The sequence below is a fragment of the Anopheles bellator genome, chromosome 2 (genome assembly GCF_943735745.2).
Source record: "Anopheles bellator chromosome 2, idAnoBellAS_SP24_06.2, whole genome shotgun sequence".
Classification (NCBI taxonomy): Eukaryota; Metazoa; Arthropoda; class Insecta; order Diptera; family Culicidae; genus Anopheles; species Anopheles bellator.
Genome location: NC_071286.1, coordinates 52,318,859 through 52,333,050, shown reverse-complemented (window position 1 = coordinate 52,333,050; position 14,192 = coordinate 52,318,859). Strand labels below are relative to the sequence as shown.

Here is a 14,192-nt window from a genome sequence, read left to right as displayed (position 1 = left end):
TTGTGTTGATTCATGTTTGACAGAAACAAAACCTGAAATTAGACATTTACGTTTTGACGTTTAAGGAAGGTTTAAAAAAAAGTTGAACGTTTGTCTTTATGTTTCTTCATAAAATAAATGTATTGTGAAAGTTAATTTTTTTTCATATGCTTTATTCAATATTCATTAATTACGGCTAACGGCAAACATGTAAATAAATAGTAATGCTTCGCGTTCTCCAAATATATTTCGTTTGGCGAACCGAGTAATTCGTTTGAACACAGACCACTAGGCACCTTCGTAGAATCGCGTGATCAGTTGCATTGTAAACAAATGTTGACCACCACATAACTGAGACTGCACTAACTATGTATTCATTTACATTTCTTCATTAAAATGCTAATCGGGCTGAATTTAACGAAACTACGTTGCTCGTTCATTGCGATAAAAGTGATTTCTTGCGGACAACGATACAAGTTTGATAAGCAGCCATGTCCATGTTCAACAGGTTTCTAGCAGGTGCGTTAATCATATCATATGATAAAAACTCTTGTGATAAGACGTTTTTTATTTTCATAGCGCCATGCAACCGCAGGATACTTTTCCGGCAGTTCAGCATTGTGGAGCTTTCCAGCGAGCATCGAGACCTTCAACAAAAATGCCGTCAGTTTAGTGATCGCGAACTGAAACCGGCGGCTAGCAGTATCGATCGCACCGGAATGTTTCCCGCCCAGCACATTGCCAAACTGGCCGAAATGGGGTTAATGCGTGTCACTGTAAGCCCCTCTTACGGCGGTTCTGGCATGGACATGCTTGCACTTTCGCTAGTCGTCGAAGAACTTTCGCGCGGATGCGGAAGCACGGGTGCAATTGTGTCCATCCATAACAGTCTTTACGCCAATCTGTTGGATCGTCTTGGATCCGACGATCAACGAGAGCGGTTTTTCAACAAATATTCCACGCAAACAATAGGCGCTTTTGCTCTTAGCGAGTCCGAGGCGGGCTCGGATGTTGCGGCAATGACAACACGCGCCACGCAGACATCCGATTGTAGTTGGCTACTGAATGGCACCAAAGCCTGGGTCACGTCGGGTGTGCAAGCGGTAGCCGGAATAGTTTTCGCCACCGTCGATCCGACGCAAAAGTACAAAGGAATTACCGCTTTTTTGGTGGACTTTGACGAAGGTAAGTTGAAAGGACTGACTCGCGGACGGCCTGAAGATAAGCTGGGAATACGAGGTTCCTCCACCTGTAACCTTCAGATGGAAAACGTAAGAGTTTCAGACCGCGATGTGCTTGGTGCGGTGGGTAGCGGAATGCGTATTGCAATGGAGCAATTGGACCGAGCTCGCATCGGTGTAGCCTCGCATGCGGTCGGTATTGGCCAAGCGGCATTAGAAGCGGCCGTAGCATACGCAAAGCAGCGGAAAGCTTTCGGTGGAACGCTAGTCGATTTGCCTGCTGTGCGAACGAGAATCGCCGAAATGGCCACACGGATTGAAGTCGCTCGCTTGTTAGTTAGAAAGGCGGCCGCAGAGGTGGACCGAGGGCAACGGGCAACAAAGTCTTGCTCCATGGCCAAATGGGTAGCTGGGGAGACGGCCACGTTTGCTGCGCATTGCGGACAGCAAATTATGGGTGGGATGGGATGCGTTAAGGATCTGCCAGCGGAACGATTTTATCGGGACGCTCGTATTACAGAAATTATGGGGGGAGTTACCGATGTTCAAAAAACGATTGTTGCGGATGCAATCATTAAGGAACTTTAGTGATAATTCAGAAACGAGGTAACGAAATAACTTTGCGAATGGGTATATAGGAAACATAATTTGATTATGTTCACAAAATAAGTGTTATTACGGCTGACGGTGAAAACCTTAAAGGTAACAGTCATACTTTCTAGGCTTTTTTACAATAAAAATATTTACACCAGAAATACATCATTCCATATCTACTAACTTTGACGAACCATGCAACACGTTTATAGTTGATATTTTTCGTCGATCTACCTTCTTTCCCTTAAAAATTATCTGAAAATCATCTTTCAAGTAGCTTTACGTTTTGTAATTGAGTTCAATTTTTTTAATTTGAATTATTGCTTCAGTAATATTTATCGTAGTTTATGTTTATGTACGTATTGAAACATCTGTTTTAACGCATCCCATATTGTCTAGTGGTTAGGATATCCGGCTCTCACCCGGAAGGCCCGGGTTCGATTCCCGGTATGGGAAATAATCTTTTATTTTTCTGCAAATCTCCTTTTTGTCAACTTTAGGCGTTGTCATTAAATTTAGTTTCGTAAAGTAAAAAGTTTAGTAAGTTTAGTAAAAAATCATAATACTAGACACCCGAATTATTTTACCAGCAAGATTCGAATAACTTTATTGTGGTGCTTTAAATGCAAATAAAAACCACATTCGCAGAAACAGTGTAAGCGTTCCGAAACAGACAGTACAGATAAAACGCAATCCGAAGTTAACAATGCATTTTAAAAAGAAAACATTGCGGTCATTCAATGTAATCGTACAGGTCTTTTGGAAGCCAATCTCGGCACTACTTGGCAGACGATTCCTGCTGCTCGAAGCGTGGATATTTCGCATCTATCTGAGCCCAGCTGGTGCGTCCAATAGCTAGATCGCGAACGGTGTCAGCTACTTCGTCCAACTGAAACAAAGTTCAAAGTTAGCACGCATTTCGTGAATATGTTAACGTTGGCCACTTACCGAAATCCGAACTTGCTTCATCGAATCACGCTCCCGAAGTGTAACGGAGTGCGGTTCCTTCAGTGTATCGAAATCGATCGTTATGCCATACGGGACAGCGAGTTCGTCCGTGCGAGCGTAGCGCCGACCGATCGATCCGCTGGAATCGTCCACTTTGTGTGAAACATCGACGGAAGTTAGGGCCATCGCTGAAGATGTACGGAAATAGTAATTATTAAGTGTGTTCCTATCAACAGAAACGGTAGTTTTTTCGAATCAACCTACAGATCTTTTTAACAAACGGTGCAAATTCTGAATTGTTGCTAAGAGGCAGTACCGAACATTTTAGTGGCGCCACAACCGGGGGTAGCGAAAAGAAGCTCCGTTGCTCGTCCCCTTCGCGCATCCGGAAACTATGCTCCAACAGAGAATACATGATGCGTCCAATACCAAACGATGGCTCAATGACGCTCGGAGTGATTTCTTCCACGTGCACTGTTTTCGCGATCGTCTTGACAGCGACCAGGTCGCCGGTTAGCTTCACATCGGCGCCATTCACGCTCAAGACATGTTCTCCGGAAGAGGCAAGACTCGTTCCCATAGTATGGACCTCCTGAAGACTGAGTTTAGCCAGTGCATCGGTGATGCTCTTTGCTTCCTTCTTGAACGCCTTTCCGATGGCCGCCTTGTTCAGCACTACCTCCGTCACTTCGACCGTCTTCGGCGCCGGCAGCTTCTTTTCAGCCACCAGCTTTACACCGGTAGCCTGCGTGTGCTGTGTCAAATCGTAAGCGGACCGATCGGCACACCCGACGCACTCGATCCATCCGTAGCTAGTTAGGCACTCGGCATCCCAGCAGTCACACGCATAATGCGCCATCTCGTTGCTCATATGCTGCCGGAACCGGAGACGATCGGGCAGAATACCGATCCGGTGCATAAACTGCTGAATGCGTGCCATAAAGTAGCCGAGTGTTTCATTCGCTACCAGTCCAGTGGCCACCGCGTCACCGATGCGCACTGGTTCCGCACTCTTTCCGTCCATCTGGTTGCAAGCCGAATAGAGCGTCATGACCGTATCGGCCACGTTTTCAAACTTCGGGTGATTCTTCGCCTGAGGGTCGCAGAAATGCTCGATCTCGCACATTGTAAACTCGCGCACTCGTATCAGCCCTGAACGGGGCGAGATTTCATTTCGAAAACTGTTGCCAATCTGCGCCGCAGCAAACGGTAGCCGTCCCTGATTGAACTCGAGCAATCGTTTAAAGTTTACGAAAATACCCTGCGCCGTTTCTGGGCGTAAGAAGCCCTTCACCAGTCCAGTGGGACCGATCTGCGTACCGAACATCAGGTTAAACTCGATCGGTTCCGTTAACTCGTTGCCGGTGATCGGTGACTTCATGTCGTACTTTCGCAGAATCGCCGCCATTTCAGGCTCCGTCATTCCGTCCAGTTTGATGACAATATCGGCACACTCCTCTTTCAACTGCGCGCTGGCATCCTTTCCGGCGGCGAGCTTTTCGAGATGGTTCTTAATTAAATGGTCCAACCGGAAACATTCCCCAGTTTTCATGTCCTTTGTCATAAGATCGGCGAAGCGGTCCACGTGCCCGGAAGCTTTCAGGACTGGCTCCGGAGTCAAGATGGAGCAATCCACTTCGAGCATCTGCTCCTCGAGTACGAAAAACTGGCGCCACAGGTTGATCATATTGGACTTTAGGGCGCAGCCCATCGGTCCGAAATCGTACTGTCCCGTGATACCACCGTAGATGGAGAAACTTTGGTCGTAAAAGAAGCGCCGCTTTAGCAAATCCTCCATCCGAGCGCGATCGAAGCTGGCCACCTGCGGCACGAGACTAAGCTCGCGATCTTCCAGCACCTTTTTTCGCGCCTTCAGTTCATTGACCGCCTTTTTCAGGTCGATTTCGGGTGCACCATCGGCCTTTAACTTCCGAACCAAGTCGCCCTACGGGGAAAAGAGAATGTGGTCATTTCTGCGACACATCGAATTGTGTCGTGTTGCTGTACCTGTTCCTTAACTGCTTCCCGCAACGGGGCCAGCACGGCTTCAATCTTCGGGTCGGCCATCTCTAGTAACTGAAATCGGAGTCGCACGTCACGGTGCTTCTTTTGGGAGCCCCAATTGAATGGCTTTCTCGCTGGAACACTGCTGTGCTGTCGCCGATGGCGCAATCGATCTGTCACCGAATGGTTTGGGGCTTTCGGATGATGAAATGAGGATAACTTTTGCACCAGCGCACTGGCAAAACAACGAACGGTCTGGCAGGGAACAAGGGCGGCACTCGGCGTTCCTCGGCACGATCCGCCACGCACTAGTCTACTGAGGGAATAGCAAAAAAGCTGAGTGGACATTAAGGATAATCCGCCACCGCTCGTCGGAATGATCGTCACCAGCTAAAGGAGTGGGTCGAAAGTCTGGACGGCTACGAATTAGTTAAGCTACGATTTCACATTTACCGGTACGTTCCTGAACAGCTACGCCAGCAGAACGTGTTTTCGCGACGTTTTTGACAGTTAATGAAAGTGAGTGAGAAGTGAGTTAAATGTCTCGCAAAGAGCAAATGGTTTTGAGAGCAAAGTTTTGACAGCGATACTGGGGCGCCAGACGAAGCGCAAATCAGACCGCAAAAGAGTCATTTCTTTTGCGCTTCGTGTGGCCCCAGCTTAAGGAAAATGTGTAACGGATTCTTGTTGCAGCCTAGAGACCTTCCACCTAACTGCCCGGCTAGCTCAGTCGGTAGAGCATGAGACTCTTAATCTCAGGGTCGTGGGTTCGAGCCCCACGTTGGGCGTCTCAAACAGTATTTTGCTTGTACCGAAACATAGTTTTAAGATTTGGAGCTAGTGTTTTGACGGAAACATTTTACTCCTTTTTCGAAACTAATAACATTCTTATGCGCATGATCTTTGGCACGGTGGGCGTTGGGATTCGACCATTGAGCTATATTTACCACTTTCCCGCTCTTGAGAGCTCTATTAGCACTTCGCTCTATTGATCAGTCGATCAGCAACATTTCTCGTCGACGGCGCCCAAAAGTGTGTGCTGTGAATTGCTGCGAAGATGAATCAACTGTGACAATCAAAATGATGGCGAAAGCAAAGAAGTGTTGGACAATGCCCGCGAGACGAAGAAACACGAAATCGATCTGGTTGATCGTAATATCTAATTAATGTAATTATTGAAAGCAATAAAATGTGACGAGGAATCACATTCCGGCCCCTCCGGCTCCAGCCCTTGGCACAGAGACCTGTGCCGGTTGCGGGCACCAGCTGGTTCTTCGGTAACGAGAGCAAAATTTAAAACATTTTTTTTCTGTTACAAAAACGCAGCTTTTCAGGACGGTTCAATTTATTGATCTGATTCAGGCTGTTACGGCATGAGAATTTGTCAATTTGTCTTCTCACCGCTATGCTTCCTACTGTGATTCTTTAGCTCACGTATCGTCGCGAACCTTTTTGGACACTGCGGACACTGTTGATCCTTGTTGTGAATTTTCGTATGTTGATTCAGGTTGTCTTTCGTATGAAACGCCTTGTCACAGACCTCACACTGGAATGGCTTCTCACCGGTGTGCGTCCTTATGTGAATCTTTAGATGATGTATACTCGCCAGCCTTTTTGGACACTGCGGACACTGTTGATCTTTGTTGTGAATTTTCAAATGGGCAGACAAGTTGCGTGCCGTATGGAACGCTCTGCCACAGCTCTCACACTGGAATGGCTTCTCACCAGTGTGTGTCCTTACGTGATTCTTTAGCTCACGTATCGTCGCGAACCTTTTTGGACACTGCGGACACTGAAGCTCCTTGCTGTGAATTTTCGTATGTTGATTCAGGTTATATTTCATACGAAACGCCTTGTCACAGACCTCACACTGGAATGGCTTCTCACCGGTGTGTGTCCTTCTGTGATTCTTTCGTTCACATGCCCTCGCGAACCTTTGTGGACACTGCGGACACTGAAGGAGTTGATCCTTGTTGTGATTTTTTATATGCTTTCCCAAAGTGCTTTTCGCGTGAAACGTTTTGTCACAGATTTTACACTGGAATGGCCTCTCACCTGTGTGCGTCTTTATGTGATTCTTTAGTTGAGTTAATTGTGCGCACCTTTTTGGACACTGCGGACACTGATATTGTCGATCCTTGTTGTGAATTTTCGAATGGGTAGACAAGTAGTGTCCCGTATAGAACGTTCTGCCACAGACCTCACACAGGAATGGCTTCTCACCGGTGTGCGTCCTTATGTGATACTTCAGTTCAAAAGACCTAGTGAACTTTTGTGGACACTGTGGACACTGATGATGTTGATCCTTGTTGTGAATTTTCGTATGTCGATTCAGGTTATCTTTCGTATGAAACGCCTTGTCACACACTTTACACTGGAATGGCTTCTCAGCGGTGTGCGTCCTTATATGATTTTTTAGTTCACGTGTCCTCGCGAACCTTTGTGGACACTGAGGACACTGTTGATCCTTGTTATGAATGTGCATATGTTTTTGCAGGAGGGTTTTGGCATGGAACGCTTTGTCACATATTTCACACTGAAATGACTTCTTCCTGGCGTGAGTGCGGAGATGAGTTTTTGATTGGAGTTTTGGAGATTGGAGTTTTTGTTTGATTCTATGGAAATCAGTATTAATTTTTGAATCATGCTTTGGCGACTTTGGGGACTCTACTACGGTGATATCTTGCCGGGGACTTCGGTGTTCATTCGACGGCAACAGTTGCTGCTCGTCAACTGTCGAGAAAGATGTGTAACAAGTATATCCTGAATCTTCCTCAGCATTACGTTCCAGTTGAATCGATGTAGATCCGTCGGCGCCATGCGTGATACAAGATTTGTTTTGATCCGAAACCGAAATAGAGTCGTCATGACTCGTAATGGGCTTCCTTGCCATAGAAGCTTCTTCTTGAAACTTACAGTTGAAATCGGAAGGATCCGTTTTGAGAATATTATGTTCATGTTTCAGATCTGCATCCGATGGTTGTTCTTGCTCGGTCATTGGTTCACGTTTTAAAAGTGCTTCCAGCGATTCTTCCTCCGCCTCGAACAAATCGTCATGATGATAATAATCGTATGTGCCGCTTATTTGTTGTGAATTAGAATCCATTCGATTCGACTGCCAATCCTTCTTTGAATGTTCCGCGGCAATCTCAGTTTTCACCGACACCGATTCTACGCCATCGGTTCGATGTATGTTCTGATGTTCTGCAGCGGTAAAATGCGTTGTGTCCACTACTTCGCGAAATCGTTCGACTTTTAGATTTTTTAGAACGCATAGGCAGCGAAACTTATCCAAAGAATCCAAGCGCGATTTGCAAGCCGAACACAAGAACGATGGAAATTTGGCCAATAGCTTCATCTGTAGAAAGATGCGGTCTATATAAATGTCGTTTCATAAAAGCAGGAGAAAATTATATTTAAGAAGGACATATTACCTCAAAATTAGTGTAGGTAAGTATTTTTTGCAAAAGATATGCGCCTCGATCATCGGAAGTAATCGGCTCCAAAGCGCCATCAGTTGATAGGCACATTCGGCATATGGGCCAGTTTCTAGAAAGAAATGTGCTATTTTACATGTTTATTCTGGCTTACCATCAACTTACTCGGCTGAAAATGAAGGCTTAGAAGTCTTTTTTCTCATTTCGACTGAAACAGTTTATTACAGAGGAAAGCAAATTTGTTGTGATTGTTTACCAAACAAGTTTTTGACAGCTGACCAAGCGGCAGTTTTTGACAGCTGCTAATGATGCTGTGAGTAGAAGTTTGAAATTGCTGGAACTTAAGGGCCAAACACACCCTTTCCACGCTTTCAAAAACATTTTCCTATAACTCCGCTTCGTTTAATTTTGTTAACGTTTTTTTCGCATCACAACGAACAAATCGACGCCAGCTTGCATTTCTCAACACTGATAAACTTCTTACTTCAAAGGGTCACGAAGATCTATTGTTACAAGGATAAGACAACCTTGCCACCACTACTGACCATATCCATAAATTTCCAAGCATTTCAACCATAACCTACAGCTCGGTTGACGCAAACTTTAATCGTCACTAAATTGTATAAACATTCCGCCAAAACCTTGGTTTTCGAAACACCCGCTTGGTTAATATAGCAAACCAAAACTAAAGTCGCATTCTTTTAAAACAATTTAGTATTAGCCTTCAGCATTGGACACGATTCCAAGAATTGATTGGCCGGTTTTTGGAAAGCGCTGATGTAATGGTTTTTAAATGCAAGCAACATAGTTTAACCATCATGTCCATTTATTTTGAGGTCACATACTTAAAACCGAACTTAAAATGGTTTCGTTTCGCTCGAAAAAGAACAACAATACGAAGCGAACTATTTTGTCTGATCTGGTCTGTCTGTCTGGTCCGAAATATGATGATGATCTGCAATAATCAATGATGGAAACGGTAGGAGGCTTTTAATCATTTTTTGTGGTTCTTCAACTGCTGCAAGTGACCACCCAGCGCCAATACACTCATTGGTAGTGCCGACGCATAATCCTAACCAAATCACCATAGAAATCGTACGTCGTCCGGCGGAATCGCTGAGAACCGAGGGTGCAAAGTACATCGAACGAAATTTAGTAAACATGCCGAAAAAGTTTACTAAACAAAATAGAGAATATTTATAAACAACACTTTTCGAGCCGTATCAAGCCTCGGAACGGCCTGGGACTGAGGCAAGGGCGTGCGAAGAAAATGTGATGATGGCCCATGCTAGTTGAACATAATTTTCGTCGATACGGATGGCGTTGACAGTTTGGTTCTTTTCCGTGGGCACGTGCTTCGTGCAATAAGCCGAGAAGCTCAGTGATCGATGATCGTCGGCTTTGCAAACCTCTTATAAATTCGCTTCCGATAGTCAGCAGCAAAAAAATGTTGGATTTTTTCCAAGAACGTTGGCACCAAACCGTTTTGTCTTCGACATCAAAATGCACAATCCAAGTTTTGGTCTTGGACAGCTATTTATGTTTTTATTTCTTTCCTTGGCTGTTTAGGCTAAACAAAAAACACACTACCAACCGGTAGTAGTAGCAGGATGCTCGACAAGATCGCTAATCTTCTTCTAACACCTTAGGGCGTGTTTTGCGTTTCTGCGACATTGGTGACTTCCGCTCGGGTTCGGTATTAAGTGAAATACTGTTTCCACATTCAAAACAACACCGGCTTCAGACCAGCGGTTGATTCCGCGGCGTTGGATAGACAAATGTTGTGCCGGGCCCGACCCGGCGACTGGTGAAGTATATTTTTAATGCTTGCGGTTTTCGGCGGACAGGGGATTTGCTAGCCTCCTAAGACATGTATGCATTTGAGAAATCGAGAAAACTCCGGGAAACACTTTCTCTACTCACTCAAACACCCCTGATTAATAAGACAAATTAAACAGAATCGTTTGGTCAACTTTTTATATGTTCAAAATCATAGTATAACGCTGTCGAAAACTATGGAATCGTGCAGCACAATCGAGGACGAACAGGACGACGAACGCACCACGAACACTAAATCATGGCGCCGCCCATGGGTGATAGTCCCTGTGGGTGTTAATGAGCCACACCCTGACCAGTGTGGCCAGTGTTTACAAACATGCTCTTATTTATATCGAAATTTTGATTTTATTGTGCAAAGAACACAACAAGCGCTAGGCTAGCGGTCAGCCCTGTTGGCCCTGTCCGCGGAGTTCACTGCGGTTCGAACTGGCCATTAGTTATCTTAGCTTTAAGATGTATAATGTGTCGCTAATGGCATCCTTTTTGAATCGTTTTCTTTTCAACGAACAGTGCCAAGGTGTTAGTTTAAGAAGAGTTTGTAGGTTTTCGCGAATTTAGCGATGGATGCAAATCGCAATACCTCACATCCGACCTCGGGACACGTGCGCTGATCGCCGTGACAGCTTCCAGCGAAATTCACTTTATCGGCGCCCGGCTCCCAGTGCATCGACTGCCTGATAACGGACGCTCTTATCAGATCGGATTTTTCCCTCTCACGCTACTACGCCTTATCGCAAACTCCTTAAGCATCGGTTGAACATCCGTGATCGGTCCGTAATTAATGGCGTGTTTATAGTTTTTCTAGTCTGCCCAAACCGCCCCTGTGGCACCAAGCAATACCAGTGCGATTAGTATCAAAAGGAGTATGTTTTTGCAGCAACAGGAACTGGTGCCGTTTGCCAATGTTTTTGCAAAACAGATTCTAAGTGCCGATTGCGGTGCATACACACGGTTCAAGGAACATCCCGCCGTTGGCCGCCAGTGCCAACGGTCCACTCGAGGGTTGTTGGGTGGTCGTACCGTTTTCCTGATTCAAATCGTCCCTACCCTTGGCCACGTTGTCGTTGGCTGAACTGTTTACGATTTGGTTCCATTCACTTATGTTCTGCCATCCTTCAAATCTTGTGCTACACTTGGCATGAATATGCAAAGTTTTCTGCCCTTTCTAAGACGAGCAGTTCTCTTTGGGTAACAGCGTTTAAATGATTATTAAATATTAGAAATCAATGCATTACCACCTGTTATATAACATCGGAGGCACTGGCTGACTAAGAAAGGTTCAAGAAATGCATCGAAGTTCTTTTCCCCCTCGCTGGAACTCCTCGATAGAAACGATTCAGGGAGTGTAACAAAATTGTTACATTTTAGACCCTTTGGTTGGCTTTCACTATTTGATGTTAGTAGTGTTGAATTACCATTTCTCTTATCAGAGCATCATTGTGAGTCTGTGTGTTGCATATCTAGTGTGCATGACGAGCAATCAGTCAAGTCCTTTGGTGGTGACGACCACTACTTATGGTGTAGTGGAAGGTTATCAGGGATCGAGGTCCGTGTTCGTCGTCATCGTCGTGGTCGATCGAGTTGTCGGTCAAGATCACGTGGTTTTCGTTTGCTCACTACGTTGGGCCATCTCTGCAGCGCAATTTATTTACTATTGTTTATTCTATCAAATAGCTTTTGTATCTTACGCGAACTTTTCTCATTCATTACGAGGAATCCGTTGAAACAATACTTTTTGAAATGAACGTACTGTAAAGAAGCAAATGAGTGAAACTGTTAACAAATCAGAAAAGAAACAGAATTATTATTGAAAGGCTGAACTTGGGTTTTTGTATTACAAACAAATTTTACAGTAAGTTCATCGTTAATGTTTAGATCAATTGTTACAATTGTAATATGTTAAAGAATGGCGTCCATGGCAGAAGAATTCTAGTATGCTGTTGGATGTTGAACTGACAACAACATATTTTCAAAAACCTCCCAGTGTATCTTCAACTTAACCCTACAGTGAAGGCGTCACTTGTGAGAGGTTTACCGCCAGCACAGGTTTTCCCGAAAAGCCACTACCAACCCCTAATTCGTTAGTCTCACTATCGTCCATTCGCTCAAAGCAGGACCAAAATAAATAACATGCATTTATGAAAACACATGTTCGCAGCCGTTAACGCCTGTCGTCACTGGGCAGCCGTACCGCAACCTGGCGCACTGTGAGAAAATGAGGGTGCGGTGGCAATCTTTGCCGGAAAACTTCCCGGCACTCTTTCCGACTTCCGCAGAAGGGATCCATTTCGAGGGATCGTTTCCCCCGAGTGTTGCTGGGGGCGCTGTTGGGTTTTCCCGGGTTTTCTCGCCCGATCTTGGCCTCATATTTCAATGAAGCTTTTCTCTAATAAAGGGCTAAGGAGAGCTAATGATCTACGGCACGAGCTGTCTCAAGTCTACCCTGGTCCCACTGAAATTTATGAAAAGTGTCGCACCAAATGAACCGGAAAAATGCACCAAAAAGGGAGCGACCGATGCTGGGCTGGGCTGTGGAAGCCTAATTTGTTTATTTTGCTCCGCTCCGCGAGCAAAAATACCAAACAACTTAAATGTTATTAAATATCTGTCGTTTTACCATCAATCATCGTGCGCGCCAGGGCACGGAACCGCTTAAATGCACCGGAATTTTTCGGTATCGGATGTAGACAGCCGCCGAACCAGCATCACGAGAGGTGCAACGTGAGCTGCAATCGCTATTGACGTGATTATGGAAAATAGGGAACACACGGGCATGACTAATGGGTGCACATGCCAGCCGGTTTTCGGGAAACGGCCACCTTCCATCCGGGCCGGCGCGATTAGTAGAACGCTCACTAGTAGGAGGGATCCCATGATTGGGGGTGGGCCCTTTCCGACAGTGTGTCGTTGGGAAATAGATATCAACGCACTCAAAACATCGTTTTTAAAAACGACTACCGTGTCGTGTGTGCCATCGTAATTCATAGCTCTTGCATCTGGAACGAGTGCTGGCAGTTTTGAATTTCTAAGAAGGGAAGTAAATTACGAGCAACCGGAGCATCGAGATCCAGGATCCAGAATTTTCATAAGCTGCAATCAATTGGGCCAAGTCAATGCTTATCATATTGGGCGAGATCTGATAAGGTACTATTACGAACAGTACCACACAACTTGAGAGGCTGTTGCTTTTAACCAGCTAAACGCTCGGCGCTGCACCGGAAGGCAGCGTGGCCGAGCGGTCTAAGGCGCTGGTTTTAGGCACCAGTCAGAAATGGCGTGGGTTCGAATCCCACCGCTGTCAGAGGTTTTTTGGAAAATTATGTTTTTGTTTCAATGTTTTACACTTTCTTTCTTCTTTGTTTAATTGTGTTCAGTAGAGCATTCATTTAAACACTGAAACGGAAATCAATGCTTCCATTTTCTCAGCACTCAACGGTCCAGCTGCAGCAGCTAACGTCTTCATCACCAGCTAGAAGCGTGTGTTTGTGTGTGCGCGTAATTTGATCCCCGCGTTCGGAATCGGTTCGCGCATAAATCATGACTTAAGCATGTTTCGAGCAAACATCTTCGCACTTGCATTACGGTCGTACCCCGTTCTTCGCACCACGCCGCCAAAGCTTCCCATTTGTCGGTGTCCAATTGCTGCACGCTGCTGCCTTGGCTTGGCTGCCGTCGCATAAATATGCTCTCCGCCATCGGCTTCTGTGTGGCGGGCGTGGTGTCAATTGGCCGTCCCCTCGCCCAACCCTTCCACTGCGCCCACAGGCGAATGCAGTGCGCCCTAAAGTCACGATCAAAAGTGCTTAAAGTGCAATTTTTCTTCTCCACAAGACGAGAAGTCGCCAGAGAAGTCCCCTTTCAAAGGTTCTCGGTTCGCTTGGACTATACTTGCGTCGGCAACTGTCAGCGCAATACGATACGCAAGCGATACTTGCCCGCAGCATCCGTGCTGGGCGATCGAGCAGCTCGCCTCGGTTGGTCGGCGCGAAAATTATGACAAAATCTGCCAACGACAGCACGGCTCAGACTGTGGCTCCCTATAGTGATTAATAATCATTTCGTCGGAAATTAATCGCTCGCCGCGGCCTCGAATCACACACACACCCAAACAAACACATCCCATTAACGCCCGAATCGGATTTGATCCGTCGAACCAAGACCCGGCCATGCACAACTATTTAAAGCACACAACTCCCGGCACTTACTCATA

General features: G+C 45.7%; 3 protein-coding genes and 3 non-coding genes across 7 annotated transcripts; 4 read left to right on the top strand and 2 right to left on the bottom strand.

The window, feature by feature from the left end:
- The first annotated feature begins 326 nt into the window (after positions 1 to 326).
- LOC131209966 (short-chain specific acyl-CoA dehydrogenase, mitochondrial-like) lies at positions 327 to 1,919 on the top strand. Its single transcript, XM_058203143.1, has 2 exons — positions 327 to 498; positions 559 to 1,919. Exons 1-2 carry the CDS (start codon positions 471 to 473, stop codon positions 1,746 to 1,748), a joined length of 1,218 nt encoding a protein of 405 aa, XP_058059126.1. The 5' UTR covers positions 327 to 470; the 3' UTR covers positions 1,749 to 1,919.
- Positions 1,920 to 2,138: 219 nt separating this feature from the next.
- Trnae-cuc (transfer RNA glutamic acid (anticodon CUC)) lies at positions 2,139 to 2,210 on the top strand. The gene has a single exon. It is a non-coding gene; the product is annotated as a tRNA-Glu (tRNA).
- Positions 2,211 to 2,338: 128 nt separating this feature from the next.
- LOC131208632 (glycine--tRNA ligase) lies at positions 2,339 to 5,211 on the bottom strand. 2 transcript variants are annotated; one of them, XM_058201437.1, is made up of 5 exons: positions 5,094 to 5,211; positions 4,710 to 5,019; positions 2,967 to 4,647; positions 2,703 to 2,890; positions 2,339 to 2,643 (listed from the first exon to the last, which is right to left on the bottom strand). In XM_058201437.1, the coding sequence occupies exons 2-5, from the start codon at positions 4,767 to 4,769 to the stop codon at positions 2,533 to 2,535; spliced, it is 2,040 nt and encodes a 679-aa protein (XP_058057420.1). In that variant the 5' UTR covers positions 4,770 to 5,019; positions 5,094 to 5,211; the 3' UTR covers positions 2,339 to 2,532. The 2 variants fall into 2 exon arrangements, with proteins under 2 accessions (XP_058057420.1, XP_058057419.1); XM_058201436.1 differs by having other exon boundaries at positions 4,710 to 5,156.
- A 210-nt stretch (positions 5,212 to 5,421) lies between these two features.
- Trnak-cuu (transfer RNA lysine (anticodon CUU)) lies at positions 5,422 to 5,494 on the top strand. Its single transcript has one exon. It is a non-coding gene; the product is annotated as a tRNA-Lys (tRNA).
- Positions 5,495 to 6,090: 596 nt separating this feature from the next.
- LOC131207696 (zinc finger protein 883-like) lies at positions 6,091 to 8,392 on the bottom strand. Its single transcript, XM_058200323.1, has 3 exons — positions 8,309 to 8,392; positions 8,141 to 8,255; positions 6,091 to 8,064 (listed from the first exon to the last, which is right to left on the bottom strand). Exons 1-3 carry the CDS (start codon positions 8,344 to 8,346, stop codon positions 6,091 to 6,093), a joined length of 2,127 nt encoding a protein of 708 aa, XP_058056306.1. The 5' UTR covers positions 8,347 to 8,392.
- Positions 8,393 to 13,203: 4,811 nt separating this feature from the next.
- Trnal-uag (transfer RNA leucine (anticodon UAG)) lies at positions 13,204 to 13,283 on the top strand. Its single transcript has one exon. It is a non-coding gene; the product is annotated as a tRNA-Leu (tRNA).
- The last annotated feature ends 909 nt before the right edge of the window (positions 13,284 to 14,192 follow it).

What these genes read in the sequence shown, in the direction of transcription:
- LOC131209966 (XM_058203143.1), top strand. Translation starts at nt 471, where the DNA reads ATGTCCATGTTCAACAGGTTTCTAGCAG. An exon ending in GTTCAACAGGTTTCTAGCAG is followed by an intron (nt 499 to 558) that starts GTGCGTTAATCA and finishes TTATTTTCATAG; the next exon opens with CGCCATGCAACCGCAGGATA.
- LOC131208632 (XM_058201436.1), bottom strand. Translation starts at nt 5,054, where the DNA reads ATGTCCACTCAGCTTTTTTGCTATTCCCTCAGTAGACTAGTGCGTGGC. An exon ending in GGGAAGCAGTTAAGGAACAG is followed by an intron (nt 4,648 to 4,709) that starts GTACAGCAACAC and finishes TTTTCCCCGTAG; the next exon opens with GGCGACTTGGTTCGGAAGTT. An exon ending in TGAAGCAAGTTCGGATTTCG is followed by an intron (nt 2,644 to 2,702) that starts GTAAGTGGCCAA and finishes ACTTTGTTTCAG; the next exon opens with TTGGACGAAGTAGCTGACAC.
- LOC131207696 (XM_058200323.1), bottom strand. Translation starts at nt 8,346, where the DNA reads ATGAGAAAAAAGACTTCTAAGCCTTCATTTTCAGCCGA. An exon ending in AAGCCTTCATTTTCAGCCGA is followed by an intron (nt 8,256 to 8,308) that starts GTAAGTTGATGG and finishes ATTTCTTTCTAG; the next exon opens with AAACTGGCCCATATGCCGAA. An exon ending in TTACCTACACTAATTTTGAG is followed by an intron (nt 8,065 to 8,140) that starts GTAATATGTCCT and finishes ATCTTTCTACAG; the next exon opens with ATGAAGCTATTGGCCAAATT.